The sequence below is a fragment of the Enhydra lutris genome, unplaced genomic scaffold, assembly GCF_002288905.1.
Source record: "Enhydra lutris kenyoni isolate GAN:26980312 unplaced genomic scaffold, ASM228890v2 scaffoldscaffold2, whole genome shotgun sequence".
Taxonomy (NCBI): domain Eukaryota; kingdom Metazoa; phylum Chordata; class Mammalia; order Carnivora; family Mustelidae; genus Enhydra; species Enhydra lutris.
The window spans coordinates 18,216,108-18,234,818 of record NW_019154086.1 but is presented as its reverse complement, the minus strand read 5'-3'; the positions used below and the strand labels follow the sequence as shown (position 1 = coordinate 18,234,818).

Below are 18,711 nucleotides of genomic sequence, written 5' to 3'. Positions count from 1 at the left end.
TTTCATAAATATTTCCATGTCTTCTTTCCTGGGTCCTGTTCATGAGGTCGGCAAGCATCAGTAGCATGAACGCACGACACAGGGGTTCTCACAATGTGCTCAGCACCAACAGCAGCAGTGTCACCTGGGACCTTATGAAAATGTAAATTGTTGGGCCCAGACCCAGACCTACTGAATCAGAAATCTGGAGAGTGAGGCCAGCAATTTGTGCAGCGATTTCTGTTCCAGCAAGCCTTCCAGATGATTCCAGTACAAGCTGAAGTTGGAAAACCACCAGTGTAGCCTATGGCTACATATGCATTTTAATGTAAGGAATCCCATCCTGTTCTATCCCATCCTCCACTCCACTGGAAAGGACTTTCATTTTTCCAGTTCAGTGGTCTTCTCAGACTGGAGTACACCAATGCACCAGAATGACCCTTGAGCTCACTCAAGATCCCAATACCTATATCCCACACTGGATTCAGGGATCAGAATTTCAACTTTGAGAACCACTGATCCCTCCATCAGCTCAAAATGACAAGAACCACACCTGGAATAGAAACAACAAAGCTGAAGGAAGAACGTCCATCATCTGGATGTGGTAAGCCCTATAGAACCAGAATTACTTTTGACATGACTTTAGATTATGGTGTACTGGCCACTGGAGGAGAAGGTTTCCTATTGTATACAGCTGGATCATGTTCATGGCAACTTTGGATGCAGACAAGAGTCAAATAAATGACCTGTTTTGAATGTGCTTGTCCTCCCATTCCTCTCTCTCTCATACTCTGCTCCCATCCACAGCTCCGACCGAGAGAGCATTCCATCCAGTTATCCCAGGCCCCTGATGATTGCGTTCAGTCCAAATCATTGGCTGGCTAGCCACTAATAGATCCTTTCTCTCAAAAATGTGCACAAGGCCTTGCTCCTCACAGAGTGGTCCATGGACCAGCAGCATCAAGCTCTATCACCTGGGTTTCTCTGGGCCCACCTAGACCTACTGACTTAGAATCTGCAGCCTAACAAGATCCCCAGGTGATTCACACGCAGACTGATGTTTGGAAGCTCTGGTTAAAGTGACGTAAACCTTTTAGAGATTCGGGAGTAGATACTTCAACTCTATCCAGAATTGGTGGTCATTTAAAAAAAAAGAAAAGATTTTATTTATTTATTGGAGAGTGAGAGAGCTAGAGAGAGCACAAGTAAGGTGGGGAGGGGAGAGGCAGAGGGAGAAGCAGACTCCCTGCTGAGCAGAGAGCCAGATGCAGGAGTCAACCCCAGGACTATGGAATCATGACCTGAGCCGAAGGCAGATGCCTAACTGACTGAGCCACCCAGGCACCCTAGTGGTCAGTTTTGATCATACAAAATTATGATAGATTCTTAAAGAAATTAAGAAAGTCTGTCTACTGACAGCAAGTGGCCATTGGAGACGATTAGAAGAAAGAAGCAGATATTAGATATATGAAGAAACAGAGAAAGTAGCTGAGTTCTTGAATTTTTTATATTAGGCTCCCTGATAGCAAACTTTCTTTCATTTTTTGATCTTGGACATCCAGGAGATTTCTGGTTGTATCATTACAATAAACTTCCCTTTTTACTTAATCTAGCTTGAACGAGTGTCTGTTTCTGGCCACAGATAACTTGCAAAGAGGTGAACAAAAGCACAACTAAAAGAAAATTAAAATAGATATTTGGAGTAATTTATAAGTTATATTGTATAGGGTGTAATTTACAAGTAAATTACCTTTTAAAAATTTAGAAAAACTCAAAATTTTCAGAGAGAAGCAAAACGGAAAAAAGATCTTTCTTCCCCTAAGAGCCTTCTTCCTATTTCCTAGAGGTAAATGGTTAACAGCGTCTTGTATAATCTTTAATAATTTTTTCTGTGTACCTGTAACTACCCCTGTTTTTTCCCTTGGTACCAATTGAAGAAAAAAAAGCTGGCTTTTGGTCCCATATTGAACTTGAGTTGGAAGAGGCAAGTCCAATCCGAAAGTTGAGAGTCATGATTCAAAGGAACTAGAGCAGTTGAGAAAACTGTTTATTGGTGATTTAAGCCTTGAAACTACAGATGATAGTTAAAGAAAACATTTTGGAAAAGAGGGCACACTTACAGTTTGTGCGGTGACGAGAGACCCCTCCTCCAAACAAAACCTTCCAGCGGTTTTGGTTTTGTGACTTACTCCTGTGTTGAAGCGGTAGATGCAGACATGTGTGCCAAACCACAGGAAGCTGATAGGCACCGAAGAGAGCTGTTTCCAGAGAGGATTCTGTAAAGCCTGATGCCCCTCCCACAGAGAAGAACATTTCTGTCGGTGGTATTAAAGAAGATACAGAAGACTATAATTTGGGAAACTACTTCAAAAAGAATGGCACAATTGAAACCATAGAAATTATGGAAGTTAGGCATAGTGGAAAAGAGGATTTGCTTTTGTAGCTTTTTTTAAAAAAGACTTTATTTGACAGAGAGAGAAAGAAAGAGCACGAGTAGGGGGAATGACAGGAGAAAAGTAAGAAGCAGACTCCCCGCTGAGCAGGGAGCCCTATGTGGGGCTTGATCCCAGGACCCTGAGATCATGACCAGAGGTGAAGGCAGACAATGAACCGACTGAACCACCCAGGTGTCCCCGCTTTTGTAACTTTTGATGATCATGATACAGTTGATAAAATTATTGCTCAGAAACACCACACTATTAATGGGCATAACTGTGAAGTGAAAAAGGCCCTTCCTAAACCAGAAATGCCATTTACTGGATCACAAAGAGGTCATGGAGATGGATCTGGCAACTTTATGGGTCGTGGTAGAAACTCTGGTGGAAGGGGAGGCTCTGCTGGTGGAGGTGGTGGCAGGAGCAGCAAATATAGAGGAAGTGAGAGGGGGTAAAAGGGATCTGGAGGTGGTGGTGACAACTGTGGTGGTGGTCCTGGTTGTAGCAGTAGAGGACGCTATGGTGGCAGCAGGCCAGGATATGGACACCAAGGAGGAGGATACAGTAGCGGTGGTGGAGGATATGATGGTCACAATACAGAGATAATTTTGGACCTAACTATGGTGGTGGTGGGAACCATAAGGATTTTAGAAATTAGAGTGGACAACAGCAATCAAATTATGGGCCCATGAAGGGGGGAAGTTTTGGTGGGAGAAGCTCAGGGAGTCCCTACGGTGGTGGTTAGGTACCTTGTGGTCAAGTGGTGGAAATGGCAGCAGAAGGTTCTGAAGAAACTCAGAAGAAAAGGCGTACAGTTCTTTGCAGGAGAGAGAGCGAGGGGTTGTCAGGACAATTGCAGGTGACTTTGAGACAGTTGTCCCGAATGCATTAAAGGAACTCTAAAAATCTGCCACAGAAGGAACAATGATCTGTAGTCAGAAAAGTCACTGCAGTTTGAACAGGAACCCCTTTGTGGTGGGACCATCACAGCCATACTTTGTGAACAGTACAGCTATTGAAAAAACCAGTGTACTGTCAATTACATGTACATTCCTGAGGTCTTTTACCTGTTGTAGCTTTGTCTTTGTCCATGTCTTTGCAGTACATCAGGTATATTGCCCTGTAAATTATAGTGGTGGCATCAGAAATGAAAAATTAAGGAATTTTTAACTTTTTCCAAAAAGAAAAAAGAAAGAAAGAGGGAGAAAGAAAGAGAAAGCTGATCACCTTATTATCACTATGCCTGGAGAGATAAATTTAAAACGATTTTTAAAAATACCCTTCTAGGGGCGCCTGGGTGGCTCAGTCATTAAGCACCTGCCTTCAACTGGGGTCATGATCCCAAGGATCTGGGATCGAGCCCCACATCAAGCCCCACATTAGCCCCGCATTGGGCTTCCTACTCTTTGGGAGCTCTCCTCTGCTGTTCCCCCTGCTTGTGCTCTCTCTGTCAAGTAAGTAAATAAAATCTTTAAAAAATAATAAATAAAAACAACAAAAAAATACCATTCTATAGCTTATTATTTATAAAATAGTCCTTGGAGGCCTACAGTAGGGCAAACATTATAACTGCCCTGGATTTAAAGTATGGATATGCTTTAAAATCATGTTTTTAGTTTTCATTGAGATGCATTAAATAGTTATATCAAAGGTTCCTGTTATATTCACTTTAAAATATTTGAAGACATTATCCAGAGCACAGGTAGGAATTTTCTTTTAGTATTTAGTGCTAGGGAAAGACCGTCATCCCTGAGAAATTGAAATGCTTCGTTACGTAGCAGGCTGAATCATTGACCATGATTTTGACTTTTTGCCTCAACTGTCAGGGTGCTCAGAGTCAAACAAGAAATTAACCAAAGAAACTGATTTTTCTTTTTCTTTTCTCCCTCCCTCCCTCCCTCCCTCCCTTCCTTCCTTCTTTCTTTCTTTCTTCCTTCCAGAACCCTCTGTGTCCAGGGTGGGGCTTGAACTCACAACCCCAAGATTAAGAGTCAAATGCTCTACTGACTGAGCCTGCCAGGCGTCCCAAAGCAGTGATTTTTCTAGCTGGCACATTGTTGTTCTTTTCCTTGGCTATGAGCTCCTCTTTCTATGTCATTATTTCATTGTATATTTTGTTTAATTATAAGCTGCTCCAAGTATTTTTGTGGAATAAAGAAGACGTTTAGACAAATATAACCTTCTAAATGGTAGAACCAAGGCACTAACGAAGATTTACCTATATTTGCTGAGATATTTGCTGGCAGAGCTGGAAATGGAATTCTGGTTTACTAATTGCTAGTTCATGCCATTTTCTCTGTTCCATGTGAACTGAGTGAGGGACAAGCTTTTCCCCCTTAGCCACAGAACATATTATGTTTTTTAAAAATATGGTTGGGGTGCCTGGGTGGCTCAGTGGATTAAGCTTCTGCCTTAGGCTCAGGTTATGATCTCAGGGTCCCAGGATTGAGCCCCACATTGGGCTCACTGCTCAGTGGAGAGCCTGCTTCCTCCTCTCTCTCTCTCTGCCTGCCTCTCTGCCTACTTGTGATCTCTGTCTGTCAAATAAATAACTAATATCTAAAAAAAAGATAAGAAAAAAAGGTAAAAGTAAAAACAATAAAAGTATGGCAGTCCTGCAAATGTCACTGTTGAATGTTCTTTGAATTGAAAATGTGCTTTAGCTTTTGAAGGCCACCTAGCTTGCCTTACAGATTATTTTCAAAGGCAGTTTCTTCGCATCTAAGGACCCACCCAATGCTGGGTGCCTAAGGTTTGCCCGCAGGCAGAACAAAAGATGAGGGTCCTGTATTCTCCGCTGCATTAAATGGTCCTTCAAAAATGCAGAACACCATTTTTCCGTCAGCTTCTTTCCAAGGGGATGGCAATTACATACTTTGAATAAAAACATGTAAGAGAAACAGACAAACACTTCGGTGGGCGGGGAGGTGAGTCATGTTCTAACAAAGGATCAGTAAAAGTCCTTTTTCTGTTTTGTTTTGCTTTGTTTTGAGAATTCGGTTGTTCTCTAGCAGGTACTTAATGAGGATTTTAAAGTCTCTCCACTTTAAAAAAATCCAACGTAATTTATTCTGTTACGAAACATACATGGCTTTTTATTTATCTTTGATAAATATAAAACATTACAGAAAGCTACTGGGAAATCTTTTTTCCAAAATTCCAGGTGAAACACAATATGGAGGATGGTTAATGCCATCTCCTTTCAAGAGTGCCCTCTGCTGGCAGTTGCCTTGAATTTAAAAATATTATACGGTAGGTAGGTTTCAGGATTTCATTTGCTGACCAAGTTGTTTTCTTTTTTAACCATTAGGCCTTTACATTTTTTTATATTTTATTTTGCTTTGTTTCATTTTATTATTTTATTTGTTAGACAGACAGAGAGAGAGAGAGAGAGCACATAAGCAGGGGAGCCGCAGTGGGAGAGGGAGAAGCAGACTCCCTGCTGAGCAGGGAGCTTGCCTCAGGACTTGATCCCAGGTCCCTGAGCCAAACCGACTGAACCCCCCAGGCGCCCCAAACCAAATAAATTTTTAATGCAAACCAAATAAGTTTTTAATGCGTTAGTAAAAAAAAAAAAATCTGCAGGAAAACAAAAGCAAAACAAAACGGATTTTATCTGAAGGATATAGATAAGCAAATATATTAAATATAATAGTATCAAGCATAATTTTATACATTAGGAAGAAAAACACTATTTTACTTTGTGAGAACATGAGAACATGAGAACATTTGTTCAGCCAAGATTCCTTGAGCACCTATTCTGTGAGAGGACTGTGTCAGCCATCCGGGTGACAAAAGTGCTTCTCACTCGGGCCAACATCAAGGATCCCACAGTCTTGTGAGGGAGTCAGACCCACTAAATATTACCTGGTGCCGAGTGTGCAGTGCACTGTGAGACTAACGAAGATAATAGGAGGGCAGAACCTTCCCAAGAGGAAACCACCCTTGAAAGGATTTTGCTTCTCTGGGGAAAGAGCCCTCCACCCTTTCTCCTGTGATAGATAGATGACAAAAACCTGATTAACCTGATTGGATGATACACGCAGCAAGGGTTAATCAGATTAAAACAGCCTATCAAGAAGTTTGTAAGAACCCCTAGACTTAGAAACTCTGGTGGCAACCCTTTCGGCTCCCCTCTTGCTTTGGGAGCTTTGTACTGTCATTTTTGCTATCGCTCAGTAAACTTTGTTTTGGTCCCCACCACTCTGTCTGGTCTACCTCTTCATTCTTAGAAGTGATGTGACCAGGAACCAGGGGCACTGGAGGAGAAAAAAAATCCTGCAGTTAAGACCGAAGTGGAGCGATACCTGAATCCACCGGAGGAGGGAGAGGTTAGGAGAGGTACCCTGGAGGAGGCTGGCAGAGGAAGACGAGGAAAGGACAAAGAAAGGCAGAAGGAAGAGGACACAGGGCGGGTATTTCAAACCATGATAATAAGTTCAGCGTCGGCTATCGCTTAGCACAACATACAGCGCTTGCCCATGGATGAGATTGTACAATAGCGGAGCTCCAATGTTTTGGTCTCAGGACCTTACATTCTTTAAAATTTTGGAGGACCCAAAGAGCTTTTGTTCATAGGGACTTTGTTTATTGATGTTTATGGTATTAGGAATTAATTACATGTTAAGCTTAAGCTGTATTTTATGGAAAACGAAATGCAAAATTTTACCCAACACAAATGAGTGGAAGTGTGGCATTGTTTTACATCTTTCCAAAAATGATTCATGTCTGGCTTAATACGAGCCAACATCCTACCTGTTGAAACTGGTTCACATGTCCAGTAGCAGCTGGGAATCTCCACTCATGAAAGGAAAACAGTGATGAAGGCAAATAACATCACAGTATTATTACCAGAATTGTTTTGATTCTGTAGGCCTCCAAGGGTGCCCAGACCACACTTGGAGAAGCATGGCTGCCCAAGTCTGCAGGGGTGGGGCCATGAGGGGGCGCTGTGCTTGTCACATTTGATGCCTTGAACCTAACCAATGGCCCGAAGGACTTTAAGCTTGGAACTAGAACAGACTGTCCAGGCTTGGAAAGAAGGCAATGGGTTTTGCATATTTGAGATATACATATTTGTTGTATGTATTTTTATTGAAATCTCTTATAAATATTAAATATGTAAGTATTTTATTTAGAAATATTTGGGAAGTAGGATTGATTGGACTCCATGACTGACAAAGTTGGAGGACTATGGGGCGCCTGGGTGGCTCAGTTGGTTAAGCGTTTGCCTTCGGCTCAGGTCATGATCCCAGGGTCCTGGGATGGAGTCCTGCTTCTTCCCCTTCCCCCCTCCCCCCATGTTCTCTCTCAAAAATAAATAAATAAATAGAATCTTTAAGAAAAAAGTTGAAGGACTAAGAAGATAAAGACAACTCTCACAGTCCTAGCTTGGGTGAGCAGAGAGAGAGCAGAAGTAGGACCTGGTAAAAGAAGGCCTAGGTAAGGCCACACCAATGCAGAGGGAGAAGGCAATGCATATATTTAGTTTGGGACTTGCTGCACCAGTGGGGTTATCAGATGGCCCAGGAGAGGCATTTAGAATGAGGGTGAAAGCATGAATCTGCATCTTGTGCAGGGGCAGATTTACCATAGAACTTGAGCTTAGGGCCCCTCACATGCATGGGTTCCATTCAGGGAACCAGAGGGACCCCACTCATAGGTGCACAAGATTATTGCCTTTTTAAAATACACGAATGTTAAAATACCTTTTAATTGCTCTTGTTCGCATCAGTGACTCCACCCCAGTTTGTCCATCACAAATTCTCTGGATGCTTAGAATGGCTGCAGACGTTCTGGGGGGTCTGGTCAAGGGGAAAATTGAGTTGGCGGGGCATTGGCCTTGGGTTTAGTGGGATATATTTATGTGATTCACAGCTTCTTCAGCTACTGCTGACTCACCCAGTAGAGGAATAACTTCCAGGAGTCCCCGTATCCCACCCTCTGCTGAAGTACAGGGCCAGATGTATTAAAATAGGAACTACTGCACCAGAAGTTCAAGGGGTAGTGGAGGAAAAACAAGGTCAAGAACATACGGGGCCAGAAGTAATCTATGGAAAATACTCCCCATTGTCTGATGTGCTATAAATGTAAGCAGAGGGTTTTGTTCTTCTCAATGATTTGCAGAAATGAACATTCTCTCCAGGCAGGAATTGTGGTGCATCGAAGATGACTTTAATTCTTTGTCATTCCTTCCAGTGAGCAGGAAGCAGGAAGCAGGAAGCAGTGGTGTCTGTTTCTCCTCCCCTGAATCTGGGCTGATCCTGTGATTTGCTTTGACCAATGGGATATGGTAAAATGATGCTGGGCAACTTCCAAAACTGGATCTTAAGAGGTATGAACCTTCCCACTTTTGCACACTCAGAATGCTCCATCATGGAATCCACATGCCATGCTTCTAGAATTCCAATACAGGAGGAAAGGCCATGTGCTGGAGAACCAAGTTACCCAGCTACTGGCCAGCAACAACTGCCAGGCTCATAGTGAGCCCCGTCGTGATGTTCCAGCCTAGCAGAGCACTCTCAGACTATGGCCCTAGTCAGCAGGTGGGTCTGCTACAGCCCTAGTTAGCCTGGTGGCGGGTGACCCACTGGGCTAAACTTAGTCAACACAGAATCATGCAGTAACAAATGGCTAGTGTTTTAAATTACGAGTCTCAGCCTAATTTATGACTCAGCAATAAATAACCAAATGAGTTGTTTTGTGTTTGGGTCAGAAGGAAGAAACAATGGAGATAAAGGACCAAAAGAGAATTTCTTCTGGACAGGACAGATTTGACTCTCTTTATAGACCTAAATGAAGGAGTGAATAGTTCAGGGAAGAGTAAAAAGTCTAGGAGAAAGGAGAGATACTTTCACATGTCCTTGAATGAGACCATAATGAATCAATTAAGGAGGCAAACTGATGTATTGGCTTTGTATAGAAGACAGGGAACTTCATTCTAACAGAATGGTGGAAATGAAGTCGGCAGGGGATAATATGAAGTTACTTAGCTTGGTAAGCCTTTTATCTTACAGAAGAAAACTTAAAATAATTTTAATCTGTGGCCAAGCAAATAAATATTATTTATTGCATGATTTTTTTTTAAGTTAAAAAAATTTTTTTTTAGTAATCTCTACACCCAGTGTGGGGCTCCAACTCACAACTCTGAGATCAAGAGACACATTCTCAACCAACTGAGCCAGCCAAGTGCCCTTATTGCATGTATTTAACTGGAATAAAGAACATAGAATTTGATTCCCTATTAAAAAATAATGAGACCAGAAAGAAGACAATCTTCTAAAAGGGGTAGAATTGCTTTAACTGTTTAAAATTTCTCAGGTTCTTAAATGGACTTCCATGGAACACCTGGTGAAATAAGTTATGTATAGATCATTCTTTTAGGGCACTTTGTGACAGTTTTATTTAACATAGTAAAAACCTCGGCCAATATCTGTTAAGAAAAATACAGGAAGGACTTGAGCTATAGAAGGAAGAGGAAAAAAAAAATCACTTCACTTTATCAGATGTGACAGAATATTCAGGGTCCAGGAGTGAATGGTCAAGAAGGAATTCTGAGGACGTCTTCAGCACAAGAAGGTGGTTTCAGTAAGGCACAGGGACAGGACCTGTGGGCAGAAAGAGCTGCACTGGGGTTGTGACAGGTGACTGATCGGATACTTTTAAGTTGGAGGGGGTTAAGGATGGTGTATGCCTCTAAGGAATTTGGAAGCAAGGTTTTCAGGACCTTGATGGGCTAGCTGTTGTTTAAGATAAGGTCATTTACTACTGTCTAGTAAAACCATAGTCTTCAGAGCCTTCAGATGAATATCAGTGGGCCATATGTTAGGAAGATGATTGCTAACATATATTTGGGGGGAGGAGGGTAACAATAAAGCAAGTTTCCAAAAGGATTTTTATATGTTGAGGAAGACTTACAGGATTCTGGAGGTCAAGCTAATGTCAATTTAAGGTTGCCTTTTGCCTCTAGCAATGTATTAACAGTGAGGCCACTGAGGTCCTGGAGGAAGGTCACCCTGACTGTTTGAAGTACTTGTCAGTGAGCTGCAAAGAAAATTTAATTATTTTCTACATTTCTTTTGCTTTTGTTCTCCCCATCATTATCCATTCTCTTAAAAACATTTGTTTTTGCTTTAAAATCTAGTAGTTAAAAACAGGTATGTAATTACTTTGAATTATTTAATTTTTCTTGGAAATGTTTAGTATTTAATATCATTTCCATATAAAGTAGTTTTTTATATTTGACATAAACTTAATTTACTTCTAGAAGAAACACATGAAAAATAATAACCCAGTTCTTATAAGCTCATTTTTTTTTTCCCAGTGAGGATTTATTTATTCAAAAACACGTTTTGAGGGGCACCTGGGTAGCTCAGTCGGTTGAGTGTCCACCTCTTGATTTTGGCTGAAGTCATGATCTCAGGGTTGTGAGATTGACCCCCACATTGGGCTCTGTGCTGGGCATGGAGCCTGCTTGGGATTTTTCTCTCTCCCTCTCCCTTTGCCCCTCTCCCCACCAATCTCTTTCTCTTTAAAATAACAAAACTAACACGTTTTGATAGTCCACTGTGTGCTCTGTTCTAAATGCTGAGGAAACAGGAATGCACAAAACAAAGTCCCTGCCTTCATGGAGCTTACATTTAAACATGGGGAGAACAGAAAACAAACACAACCAAATACCAAGAATTGCAAACAGAAAGGTGAGATGGCAAACAGCAGCCATCCACGGCGGTCAGAGGGGCTGAAGTAAGCCTGGTGACTGGAAGGGCTGGGTCTCCTTTGGACAGACAGTCTGTCCAAAAGGTGGGGCCCTTAACCTCCTATCAACAGTGGGTCCGCTGTGAGAAAATCTGGGGGAGGAGCCTGCCCCACAAGACACAAGATGTCACCAGCCTGTCTAATGACACAAGATGCTGGTTCTAAAGTGACAGGGCTATCCAGTCCATAATACACGCCTACTAGAAATCGTGTCTACGTCTCCAGTCTTTGAGGTCTGGGGAGGATGGTCCTGATACCAACATCTTCTAGATGTTTAACTACAGGATCTATTGGAAAATAAGAGATGTTATTAAAAGAAAGGGAGATAAAAAAATGACATTCACAATAGAAACAATACTAAAACACACGAGTACATCGTCAATGCTCTGAAGGAGAATTGCTGGAACTGTTAGTGGATCTTCCCAACAAAGTAGAGCTCTACCCTAGAGATTCCGTTGGAGAAGATGAAAGAAACTACAACTGAGTGGAAAAACATAATTTACACACAGGTATGTGACCAAAAAACATAATTTACACCAGGTATGTTGGTTCAGAACCAACACGAACAATTCCCTTTGAACTTCAATGTTATTCCTATAACACTGATATAAACTCGGCATAATAAACTCAAGTGTGGAATTAATAGATTTGCTTGTAATGTCAGGGTCAATTTGAAAATTTGCCTCTAGCGCTATTGATACTTCCGTGGCTGAACTGCTTTAAATCCAAATTCATTTGCAGCAGGATCATCCCTTTCCAATCCGTGGATTGAAAGTCCCCAAATGGTCTCAGGGCCTGCCTCACTTTTGCAAAGATTGTAGCCAGTCCGAGGCAGGTTTCCCCAACGTGAGCAGCACATACTGCATCCAGACATGAAATGAATGTCATCAAGGAAGCCGCTGACCAACCCCTCCGTGACTGAAAGGCAGCTCCGGGACTCCGGTGGGCAGAAGATTTGGTCAGAGCTGTGGCTAAGGACCTGAGATACAGAGGGAGAGATGGAAACCAGAAAAAGAGACGAGAAGAAGTAAAAGAGGCACATTCCCAGATGGAGCCATTTTATTTCTAAACTTGAGTTAAAACAGATACAGGCTTTCCTACCTCCACCGTGGATTTTCATCTTATAAAATAGATTTGCTACTAAAATCCTTCATAAAATCTGCCTTCCTCTTGGCAGTGGGAAATGAGCAAAAAGTCAAAGGTTAAAAGGTCATGCATAAAATATCACAGCCACCAAGATAATTATACAATAGTCTCAAATTCTTCACAAATCAACGATAAAACGTTAAGACTAATTTACACTCCACGATATTCACAGCACTTCAAGGTTTTTTCTTCATATATTTACGTTCATATTTCACAAACAACAATATTAAAAAAGACTATCAACTTTTTTTTCATAAAATAGGAAAACAAAATAAAGCCATCATACTATAAAATCAATCTGCAGAGCATAACTTCTTAATACAAGAACAAAAACTTAAAAAAAGAGAGAGAATTCACCCTCACACTAAAATATTTTCACCATAAACTCTATAGGCTTCCCCAAGGAGTTCTTAGCACTCAGATTTCTGGTTGGTTTAACCTCTCTTGTACCTACTGGTTTTTGTGTATCCTGACTCCCAACTGTTATTATTCCAGGGAGAATTTCAAAAAAGAACTTCAAGCAAGGTCTGAGATAGGGTCCAGTAACAAGTCATTAGACAAATTATTCACACACATTAAAGCTTTAATGAAACTCAAGTGTTTCATTTGAAACAGTGGTTGGCCCTTTTTCTTTCACTCTGTGTTCATCTAAGAAAACCCTTTAAAGATCTAGAATCATTTGGTGTCTGTAATTACCATAGCATTTAGCTCCTAATTCTGGGGGAAAACATGCCATTTTAAGAAACTCTTTGCATGTATATTTTCCTTGATGTCTGGAGGTTGATAACCTCAAAGTAAGGCCCAGACATTGGTCCCTTCAAATGGTATTTAAAAACCCCAATAGTATTAAATGAGGAGAGTAGCTGTCAAAGAGTAAGAAACAAAATCTTGTTTTTTTTAGAAAAACAAAATCTTCGATGATACTTGTGTCTATGTATACGAAAAAATAACCTACAAAAAAACCCCCAGAAAACAAAACAAAAAACCAAAACACTAGAGAAGTCAATATGATTTGTCAGACTGACAAAATGCTTGGAATTTACAGTTGGAAGAGACCTCGTAGATTAACTCAAAGTAATTCAAAGTGCTGATTTTAGAGGGAAGGGAAAAAGGCCCAGAGATGGTAAATGACTTATCTCTGTCCACTAGCATGTTAATCTGCATGATTATTTTTTATATACACACAGGCAAACACACACACACACACACACACACACACACACACACATTTTGTACATAAAATGCTACTGGCTTATACAATAAATGAAAAATAAGGGCGCACATTTTCACTGATTTCAATGCAGAAGTTGTTAGTGCCTCCCTTTCAAATGAGCGAGAAGCTTTCACTTCCTCTCCATCCTCTCCACTGATGGACAGGCCATATCATAACCAGGCTGTCCCATTGCTCTCTGCAGCCCCTGCAAAGAATGGGGGAGGTGTGGGGGGGCACGGATGTGTGTGTGGTGGGGCAGTGGTCAGAGGGGCAGGAAGGAGGGCAGAAGTACTCAACCCAGAATTGGAGTCCCTTCCTATGCCAAAGATGTTCCCACTGGCAGTGAAGGCTTTACACGAAGTGGAGCTTGGGGTATCGTAACTTCGAGACCAGGCTGGAAGGAGATAAGAAGAGGTAAAGGCACCAGGTGCTGATGTACGCGTCACCCCGCAGAATATGATCTAGTGTTCCTCTGACCACAGAGGAGGGCAGAAATGAGCAGTGTGTGTCTTACTGAAGTTACTGAGCTAGAAACTTAGACGACTTTACCAGGTGTAGTCATAGTTTCTAATTATTCTAATTTGTGATTGCATATAAGCATCAAAATATTTAAGCCTAATGTGTAGTAGTATTAATAGCTACTTTACCTCTTTCCATAAAATTACATGTGGATATAATTCTAAGGTAGTTTCTTTTTTTAAAAATATCATTATTTTTAATATTCATTATAGACATTATTTTGAAAAATCTTAAGTCTAGCTATATATATTAACATTAAATAACTTAAAAAAATAAACAATACATCATATATACCAAAATAGCCCCATTTTAAAGCCATGTAAGTGGAAAAAATTGAGTTTTCAAGAATAAACTAGACCCTCTGAAGATATTTTTCATAATTTCAATATTAAATGTATCTTCTTTCCTGACTATGCCAAATATATTACACACTGCTTTTGGTAATTTATGTCAGAAGTATTACTTATGAAAATAAATAGGTTGGTTCGTTTGTCTGTTTTTACTTGTTCTGTACTGGAAGATTTATCCTAAATCTAAATGAATTTGCTCCCAGAAGATCTCCCCAATGGAGAGAGCATACCCAAAAAATGTAGCAATGTACAAGATTTCCAGTCCATGCGACTATATTTTCTAATAATAGTGGTAGAAAGTAACTTTCAAGTATTGTTCTAATCCAACTGGACTTAGAGATAGCTATCCCATAACATCAATGCTCTAAAGGAAGAAAGGCATTTGAGAAACTTGTCCTTGCTAGAACACCTTTGCCGAAATTCCCATAGGAAACAAAACCATCTATCTGTAAAGAACAGAGGGCACTTGGTACCCAGCACTGACCTTTACGTGCACACAGGTAACACTGCTCTGAACTTAAAGTAGACCCTAGCAAGTTGAAGAAGAGCCCACATTTTCTTTAGTCATTAAAGGTCACTATGTCATCCACAGCTGGAAGAATTTCTTCTAGAAAGATTTTTCTTGAGGAAGACAGAACCCAAAGCTATTTCAGCTCCTTGTCCTGTTCTCTGCAGCCGTGAGTATTGGTAGTAGTTTGGCTAAAACAACAAGAACAGAGAGACTGGCCTGCTTTGAGAACCAGCCTCAGACATTTTGTATGTACATTAGTTAAGCACATTTCCAGAAATTAAATTCACACAGGGTATGCAAGGAATAGAGATTACATCACTCACAAGTCACCGGGAGAAATCAGTCAACTAAAAAGTGCATCAATTTCCGAAGCAGGTGCAGGAGGTCAAGAGGGGCTCACGCACTCTAAAAATGTGACTTGTTCACAGGTTTTGATCCAGCCACTTGATGTAACTATTCCTAGTCCGGATTCCCACTGAGAAGTTGGTGGGCCAGCTGGTGAAAATCATGCAGCCGTGGAAACCATCCTCATAGTGATCAAGGGTCACCTCCACACCTGCGCTCTCCAGACGCTTGGCGTACATGATCCCATCGTCTCTTAGGACGTCGTACTCACATGTCAGAATATAGGTCTTTGGGAGGTGCCGCAGGACTTCCTGCTCGGCGATGAGAGGGGCTGCCCGGGCATCCAGCAGCTGAGGAATCTCCCGCACAATCCTAGCGTTGCCAGTGGTCTGTATGACGGGCCTATAGTCCTTTGTGATGGAGGCCGGCAAGAGGGATGTCCAGTTTAGACGGGCCCTGAGGGCAACAGCCTCTTCCACGTCAAGGGAAGTGTGGTTGTTGACTATCATTGCCTGGACAAAGTCATGGTTGCCTTGGAAGTAGTCTACCCAGTACTTCACCATGACATAACGGGGCAGGATCGGCATGTTCACATTTTGCTGGTAAGATGGTGTGTTGAAATCTAAAGCTTGTAAGACTGGGTAAACTAAAGCTTGTACCTTGAGCTTGTCTTTGAGGTTGGCATCTTGAGAAAACTGGGGAGGAGGAAGCAAACACATTGTTTCTTTTGGCATGGCTCCTTTTATAGAAACCACACCTTATATAGTAGCTTGATGCCTTACTTTAAGCCAAGCAGAGGATAAAAATATGAAATTTCCACCAGCCATGGGATTAAGTAATGTAGTTTAAAAAATAACCCCCCCACCACCACCACTGCCCCAATCAAGCTGCTGGATATTTACTGAGAAAGGTATGATGTTTGAATGAACCCTTCAAATGTACACCATCTCTTAGGTCTTTAAACCCCCACGCACACTTCACTTGTCTCCATTCTTTGGCAGTAGCACACTCTGCTGGATATGACGGATGGATAACCTATGAACCTTATTTAGTTCACTATGCTCTGCAAGGCCCAAAAAAGGCAGTGGCTTCCTGTAGAGAAACAAACTAGCTAACCCTTCCAGAGGAGAAGGGAGGAAAAGCCAAAGGAACGGATGATGGGACTCCAAAGTGTTGGAGTAGGACCTTAGGATATCTCCTCCAATGAGCAGTTAGTGTTCATGCTGGGTGAGAGAATTTAAATGGTGCTGGCAACGTGCCCTCCAGTCTCCTTAATGAGCGTGCACCCCAGAGTTGAGGTTGAAATGGGAATGTGAATGCATCCCCTACCTCAGCAGATCTCAATTCCCCCATGCCCCCACAAAATGCAAACATACTGCTTCATTTTAGACAGAGTTTTAGTATCTAAAATGATATATATTTTCATTTTTTCTTTTTTTGAGTCTGTCAAAAATTTTATTTATTTATTTTTATTTATTATTTATAAATTATTATTATTTGATTTATTTATTCAACAAGTATCTTGAACTGTTTCCACACATTATCCTCCCCTCTCAGTCCTTATTCATATATTTTTTAAAGACTTTTTTTTTTCTGGTTTCTATCTTTCTTTCTTTCTTTCTTTTTCTTTTCTTTTTTTTTCTCTCTGAAAGGCAGCTAACTAGGACACTGTGTTTTATTGCAACTAAACAATCTTCAAGGTCACTTTAGCCATACAACTTTGTTTTACGTAGGAGTTTAGAACCCCATCCCCAGGGAAGATGAAACTGTTCTGTCAAAGCAAAAGGAAATGATTGGTTGATAGTACAATTAATATGTGCCAGGAATGTATATACATCATTTCACTAAATTCTGGCAACAGCCCTGCAATCACATGGCATTATCCTCATTTTCCTGAGGCTTAGAGATGTTAAGGTGCTTGCCCAAAGCCCTGTAGCTCTCAAAGCAAGGGGACTGGATTCCATCCCAGTTCTGTCTCATTGTAAAGCCCATGAGGCTCTCCTCATGGACTAGCACTTTCTTCTTACCACACTTGACACAGGTATAGCAAACGTGCCAATGCCAGAGAACAAATTTCTTCACATGCAGCAAAGGAGAAGAAACCGAGGTACGCCACAGATAAAAAGGCAGATGCTATCTGGGATACCAAAAGAAATTTGGAGGAGAGAAGACAGCTGCTGTTCTAAACTTATTTAATCCATCAGAGGAAGAAAATGTACTTATCTTTGAACTTACACAGCTGCCCCAAATTCTGGGTGCTCTTAGAGCTAGGTAGTTTTCAAAGAATTTAACCAAGTAAGCTCAATGATCTTGTAAGATAACATTTGAAGTGGCTGACCCATTTTCATTTTTTTCTTTTATATTTAAAAAAACCCAAAAAACCAACAAACTTTGGGAAACGCTTTTTAACTTTTCAATTTGACTCCAAGTTCTAAGGAAGCCATCTCAGCAATTGGAATTTAAGCACACAGACCCCCATTTTGCAAGTCTGACATGGACAAGTTGCTGGGGATACTTGATTTCCATGCATAGCCCTGAGCGGCAAGAGAGCCCTACAAAACATCAGCCCTTCTTTCATAATGATCGTATTCGGGGCCTTTCTGAGGACTGAGAGATGACACTTTTGTCACTGACCTCTCTTTCTACTTCAGAAAGATCTGTGTGTTCTCCAGGTGCAGTCATCTGAATAACGTGGCCCACTACTGACCAGCCCACCTGCTCCACCTTGGCCATACATGGTGGAGAATCTGTCCATCTGCAGGTGAGCCAGTGCCCTCCCAACCACCAGCACCACAGGGCTGTTACCTGTTGGCCCACAGCAGCGGCCAAATTCCCACCAGCACTGTCACCAGAGATACCAATTCTGTCTGGGTCAACCGAATACTTGTGTAAGACTTCTGGCTGCAGGAAATACTTCGTGGCATGCACAACATCATGAATTTGTGCAGGAAAATAAACCTTTGGAACTAGTCTGTATCTGTGGAGACAAAAGTTGTATTCATTTAAGGACTTTACCAAGTCTTTCTAGGCCATTTGAAGTTTAAGGGGAAACTGGTCCTTTGGACACAGAAATAAACAAGTGGGGCATTAAAATACATCTAAAGGGGCACCTGGCTGGCTCAGTCAGTAGAGCATGTGATTCTTGATCTCAGGAGTTTGAGTCCCACATTGGGCACAAAGCTTACTTTAAAAAAATAAATAAATATAAAAATAAACCATTCACTTTCTTTTCTTTTTTTAAGATTTTATTTATTTTTTGTCAGAGAGAGAGAGAGAGAGAGAGCACGCACAAGTAGGGGTGGGGGGACAGAGGCGGAGGGAGAAGCAGTCTTGCCGCTGAGCAAGGAACTCAATGTGGGACTCGATCCCAAGACTCTGGGATCATGACCCGAGCTGAAGACAGATTCTTAACCGACTGAGCCCCCAGGCATGCTGAACCATTTATTTTCTTGCAAA

The 18,711-nt window shown here is 41.4% G+C and overlaps 1 protein-coding gene and 1 pseudogene across 1 annotated transcript in view; one reads left to right on the top strand and one right to left on the bottom strand.

The window, feature by feature from the left end:
* Positions 1-516: 516 nt before the first annotated feature.
* LOC111149545 lies at positions 517-3,203 on the top strand (annotated as a pseudogene).
* Positions 3,204-13,751: 10,548 nt separating this feature from the next.
* Positions 13,752-18,711, bottom strand: part of LOC111149950 (neutral cholesterol ester hydrolase 1) — a 55,439-nt gene continuing 50,479 nt past the window's right edge. The window contains exons 4-5 of the mRNA XM_022507224.1: positions 18,061-18,232; positions 13,752-15,950 (exon numbers count right to left, since the gene is read on the bottom strand). Coding sequence (XP_022362932.1) covers positions 15,333-15,950; positions 18,061-18,232 — 790 coding nt within the window. The 3' untranslated portion in view covers positions 13,752-15,332. The remainder of the gene's footprint in view (positions 15,951-18,060; positions 18,233-18,711) is intronic.